Raw genomic sequence first — 6,316 nt, forward strand, 5'->3', positions numbered from 1 at the left:
TTTTAAGAGAGGGTAGCCAGTAGAGGACAAGCCTCTCAGGCAGCTCCATGCTGCCCCATTATACATTGTTTACAATGGAAGCTCTTAGGACCAAAGCAAGAGCAACTCAGAGTTCAGAAACACTAACAAGTACTTATTTTTCTGCTTTTATTATATATATACCTCTAGTCTTGGTCTGGCAGTACACCTGGCATTCATTGAAGACTTGCTTCAACCTACAAAGAAGAAGCCCGTTTTCTGCCTGATGGTGAGGTCACGCTGATCATACTGCCTTTCTAGGGTCTTACAATTGGGAGATGCTTAACGGCAATGTGTGGCTTATTTAGGAGACCTGTTCAAGGCCTGGGTCTTCTCTCATCTCTTGTTTAGTGGGGAGGGTAAGCCCTTCCTTGTGAACTGTAGGAACTTAATCAGTTAGTGGGAGGGAATGCCCCTGACCTAGGAATCATCTAAGCATGAACTGTCTGTGTTGTCTTCTTCCCGATTATATTACATGCAGAGGCACCCACCCCAAACCTTCTCTTTTGGAACAGGAGAAAAGCTGACAATTCTATAAAGACGGTCAGAACTGCCATATTGGTGGAAAAGTAAAAGAAAATACTTCCTTCTGTGTCAAGGAGGGTAATGACTCTGTAGCCTTGGGACAGGGACTTCTCTACACGCCCTATTTGAAAATTAGGAGAGTGGAAGGAGGGAGAATATGAACAAGGAGGTCAAGACCATGAGGATTTCACCCATTGAGACAGTTTTCCTGAACCAACGGGAGCTCACCAACTCCAACTGGACTGGGAATGAATGAGCATGGGATCAAACTAGTCCCTCTGAATGTGGCTGACAGTTGGGACAGACTCAGGGGCCAATGACAGTGACACTTCGATTTGTCTCTACTGCATGTACTGGCTTTCTGGGATTCTATTCTCTTTGGATGAATATCTTACTCAGCCTAGATGTAGTGGGGAGGGCCATGGACTTTCCAAAGGGCAGGGTGCCTTGCCCTCTCTTAGGATTGGAGGGGGTGGGATGGGAGGGTGTGTGGAGGGAATGGGAGGAGGGGTGGGATTGGGAATTTGGATTTGTATTTTTTAAAAGTAATAAAGTAAAATATTTTTAAAAAATAAAAGTAGAAGGAGTGAGGTGTCCTCTGGCTAGGAGACACCATGTCCCCTAAATTCAGTTATGGAGCCCCAAACTCTTACAAGAGCTCAGTGAGGAGAGGAATGCTTTGAGGTGCTACTGATAAATAGTAAAGACTTTCTGGGTCAGAATGTTTACCCCTACTTACAATACTCATTCAGGATTTCATGCTTATAATAAAGATTTTGTTTTACTTAAAAAAAATCTGTGTGTGCTGTGTATACCAGGCTGATGTTGGATTCCCCTCTGTGTGCTGTGAATACCATTGGTTAATAAAGAAACTGGCTTGTCCTGATAAAGCAGAGAAGAGCTAGGTGGGAGGAAGAAGGCAGAGTCAGGAGAAGCCATGTAGCCCCACTGAAGATAGACGCTGAAACTTTATCTGGTAAGCAGTAGTCTCATGGCAATACACAGATTAATAGAAATGGGTTAAATTAAGATTTAAGAGTTAGCCAATAAGAAGCTAGAGCTAATGGGCCAATAAGTGGTTAATTAATACAGTTTCTATGTGGTTATTTGGGGCCTTAGTGCTGAGCAGTTGGGAAATAGACAAGTGACCCCCTACAACACTAGGCTGACCTTGAACACACAGAGTTCTCTCTGCCTCTGCATCTCTAATGAGATTAAAGGTGTGTATCTCCAGACCACCATGCTTTTGTTTGGGCTTATTTTTTCTTGACTCTTTGGTGTTCATTTTGATGTTTTCTTTTGAGACACACACAGAGAGAGAGAGAGAGAGAGAGAGAGAGAGAGAGAGAGAGAATAATAAGTTGGATGGATCCAGAGGTAGGGGTGGGGAGTTGAAGGACAAGAAAAGGATCGAAAACTAATTTTTAAATTAAAAAATTCTATGTGTGGATGTTGTCCTGAAGTTCAGTGTTGCCACAGACCTAAGAGAAACCTGGGTGTTTTCTATGCTGAGTCAACCCCATGTAATCCAGTTGTTTGTGGTGGTAAAATAGGAGGAAGTTTTGTTTTCTAGAAACAGGTCAGTCTTAAGCCAGAAAGACACAGACTGTGTAAGGACAGTGACAGCAGATACTGCAGAACACATAAAAAGGAGCATTCTGAAAACAGCAGCACAGAGTGTAAGATGAGGGGTTCCTCACCCATGGGTGCATTCATACAGTCAGAGCAGCAATCCATCCTTATGCTCTTGGATACCCGAGTGTCATGTCCCCAGAACACAGTGAAACAAGTATGTCACTGTGGATCTTGAAAGTAGGGGGACTCTAGCACAAAAATCTACAAAATCGGAATGGCCTCACCCAGAGGATCTTCTAAGCAGTGGACTCCTTAGCTACAGGTCTTACTTAACCCTGGACACAAGAGACTGCAGTGCCCAGCTCCTGGGCCAAATATCTGCTCATGGGTAGGAGGAGACATGGAGACAGCTGCTGTTTTGAGGGTGAAACAGTGACACCACCATGCCCCCCTCCCCTGGCTGTCTGCACTTTTCCTATCCCTGCTCTGGTGAACACAGAGTCCCTGTGCTGCAATGGTAGAGTTGTCACTCTGGAGTGATCACCACGCTGGGGACAGCTGTCCCTGAGTCATGAAGCAAGAGAAAAGCTCTAGTATGTGAAGGCCCTGAGATGAGGGAGGGGTGTCATTGTGGCAGATACGCAGAGGAAGACCAAAGGGAGAAGGAAGGCTGTGGATCCAGACCCAGGGAAGGGAGATTAGACGGTGCTTCTCTTGCATTAGCTGTCCATCAAGAGACAATCGGGAACTGATCCTTGCCATGTTACAGCGCCATAAATACACACTGTATGACTTTCGCTAGATTCATTTATTTTCAGAAAGAGTTATTCTAAGAAGATACATTATCCTTCCGATAGCTGCCAGTCTTTTGACCCATTGCAACCCTTGCTCCATTCTTGGTTCATTAGGTACCACCAATGCTTCAGACGCCAGGAAGAGAGACATCTTCTGGGGAAACTAGTCTCCGTAGACTCCATTGAAGCAGATGGACTTTAATTTGTCACAAACTATTGGCAGCTTATCCCCCAACCAACTCCAGCTGACACTTTTAAGAGTCAAATTGCTTTAACATCTCTGAAACGGGTCCATTTAATCCTCATTTTGGCAACTGTTTAGATATTGCTCTTCTTCAAAGTTGTTCTTCATTGCTCTCAAACACAGGGTTGCTGTAGGACACCCCCTGCATGTCTGAGTAGGAGATTTGGTTTAGTGGGGGCCAGCTTGAGTCATTTGCCAAATTCCTCTGCCATATTCGATACTGGCTTTTAGATTGATAGCCGAAACATCTCTTGACTGCTAGCCACAATGCTCGGTTTTCAATAATGGTCTCCTGCAAGATAAAAGATAAACAGTCTTGTGATTTAAGTTACCTAATTCCATACATCATAATCAGACGCTCCTTCCGTGTTTGCTTACAAAAGTGTGGGACCTAAGCAAATCTTCAGAAGTTTTGTAGCCACATTCTCAAACCTTTCCACTTAAGGAACTCAGCTGGAAGAAGGAATTTTCAAAAACCTGAGCATTATGCTGGAAGCAACCTACCTCAAAGATAGTTCTTGGGAATATCACATCTATACTAAATTTAAAATTGTTCAAATTCTATATTTCACACCATACCACTTCCAACTCCATGCCTTATAAAATGACGTTTTATAAAGTTTTAGCATCTCATAGAACCAAGTGTGTGGAAAGATGTGCAATGTGTCTTTGATACACCTCAGTCAGGCATTGCTGGCTGTGGTGAGCACAGGCCAATGAGGGTTAAATAGAGGCCTCAGTCTTGGGATTGGAGAAATATTGGTTCATTCCATAACTGTCAGGTCATTACTACGGCCAGGCCATTAGTCTGAGATCTGTGTCTAGTTCCCAGCAGTGAAGAGGAAAGTCTATTAGCCTAAACCGGTTGGGTTAGAAATAATAATCCCTTCCTTATAAATGCTGTAAGGATTATACAACTCTCCTTGCAATGCAGGGCAGGGTAGGGCAGGGCAGGGCTATCACCCTTTACCACCACCCCCAACGACCTTTTTACTAATGGTTGTGCGCTGAGGCCCTGCTTAACTTGCCTTCACCTTCACTGAAATGTCTCTTTACTATTATAAAAGTGATATGTCTCAAAAAAAATGTTTAGGACTGAAGAGATAGCTCAGCAATTAAGAGTGCTAGCTGCTGGCAGCTCTTATAGAGGACCAGAGTTCAACTCCTAGCACCACATGGCCCATCACAGCCATCTGTAGCTCCAGTTGCTGGGGACCTGAAGTCCTCTTCTGTCCTCCTTGGGTATGCACATGGTGCACAGACACACATTCGGGCAAACCACATGCACACATACAAAAAATCCATTGCACTTTGAACTGTCGCTTCATTCCATGAGTTAGCATGAACCTTAAGCGAAACTAGTCATAAGGAAAATCACAGAAGAGGTTGGTTCACATGTGTGTGCTCAAATGTGTGTGCGTGAGTGTGTATGTGGGTGTGTGTTCCATTTTGTCATATATTGTCCAAAAGTTGAACGTCTTAGATATTTTCATAAAAGAAAAGGAGAACAAAGTGACAAAATTGGAACTGATTTTGATGTCCATCCAGGGTATCTTTTGTGTACTGAGGAACTATGGAAGATGCAGGCTTCCTAAAATCTGCCCTTCTCTGTTACTTTAGCCTTGTTGTCCATAGTAAAGATAGGAATCACAGCTTGCCAGAATCTTTTCCTGGGAACACTGGTAGGCCTCTTAGAAGGAATTAACACCCAGAGAGCCATCATCAGCATCTGGCCAACCTGTTAGTTGGCCTTCCCACAACAGGAGCACTGCAGCCTTTCTGGAGCTGGGCAATGGCGGGGGCACTGGCAATGGCGGGGGCACTGGTACCAACTCCAAGTTTTAAAATATAACAGGTGCAAGGAACCTAAGCATTTTTTCAGACAGTTAAAGGAGAGATGGGCATCTCCATGCGGTGTGGAACTTCTCTCCTTCTAGTGTGCTTCCTATACTCCCTTGCCACTCTCCGATGAACAACTGAAGCATTCATTGCTGCCTGATCTGCCTTATGAGTCTGCCTTATAAACTAAATGCATGGCTAGAAGCAAAAACAAAGCTTTGATGCAAATCCATTCTTTAAAAAGAATTCTCTGTACACTTTCCCAACTGACTACCCAGTTCGTAAGTACATGCACATGCATGCAGAGTAATAAAAAAAAAAGATGGGCATTATTAAAGCCATTCATATCAGCTCTCATGCTTCTGAGCAGACAGGAAGCGAGATTCAAATAGTAAGATCTCACTTGAACTCATTTGTTCCGGGCTACTCTAAAATGAACATTAGAGCTCCCAGCTCCGCCTGCTCAGGCACTGGGACCGAACCCGAATCGGGAGGGCAAAGGAAAGGGTGGTAGTTCCTTTGTCTCCATAGCCTGCCTGCAGCAAGCAGGGTGGGCCCTTTGTTTGCGAGCTACCCAAGCAGCACCGAGTTTCGATCTGGGCACCCGGGAGAGACATCTTTGGGGTGAGTCAGTGCTGCTGCAGCCGGGAACAGGGAACTCAGACGTTCCTCATCCCTCCTACACTTCCTGGTCAACCTGCAGGGGCTATACTGCCCTATACCTCCTCTCTCTTCCTACCCCATCCAGCTCACATCCAGAAACCCCCACCCCCTGTCTCCCTCCTTCCCCTCCTTGGCGGCATAGCACCTCCCAGCTCAGCCTGCTAGGGCACTGGGACCGAATCCTAATCGGGAGGGCAAAGATGGTAGTTCCTTTGTCTCCATAGCCTGCCTGCAGCGAGCAGGGTGGGCCCTTTGTTTGCGAGCTATCCAAGAAGCACAGAGATCCGATCTGGACACCAGGAGAACCATCACTGGGGAGTGACATCACTGGGAAGATACATCAGTGGGCAAGAAGACCTGATCCTGTAAAAAGATCCATAGGGGAGCATTCGGAGGAAAAGATGGGCAGGCGCCAATGCAAGAATTCACCCAACAATCTGAAAAACAACATGAAACCTCCAGAACCCAACGACCTCATAACAGGAGGACATGAACACCTTAATCAAGAAGAAGTAGAAAAAACTGACTTTATGAAAATGATAGAGGCCCTTAAACAGCATATAAAAAAACGCCCTTACAGAAATGGATGAGAAGTATAACAGAAAGTTTGAGGAATTGAGTAAATCAGTGAATGATACCCTAGGAAACCAAGGAAAAA

General features: G+C 44.9%; 1 protein-coding gene across 3 annotated transcripts in view; it reads right to left on the minus strand.

Annotated features, from left to right (window-relative positions):
* Window positions 1-2,915: 2,915 nt before the first annotated feature.
* Atp13a4 (ATPase 13A4) overlaps window positions 2,916-6,316 on the minus strand; it is a 134,959-nt gene continuing 131,558 nt past the window's right edge. For all 3 annotated transcript variants that reach the window (XM_026786287.1, XM_026786292.1, XM_005344791.2), the window contains one exon: window positions 2,916-3,448. In XM_026786287.1, coding sequence (XP_026642088.1) covers window positions 3,248-3,448 — 201 coding nt within the window. In that variant the 3' untranslated portion in view covers window positions 2,916-3,247. The remainder of the gene's footprint in view (window positions 3,449-6,316) is intronic.

This window comes from Microtus ochrogaster, chromosome 2 (genome assembly GCF_000317375.1).
Source record: "Microtus ochrogaster isolate Prairie Vole_2 chromosome 2, MicOch1.0, whole genome shotgun sequence".
In the NCBI taxonomy this organism is placed as follows: domain Eukaryota; kingdom Metazoa; phylum Chordata; class Mammalia; order Rodentia; family Cricetidae; genus Microtus; species Microtus ochrogaster.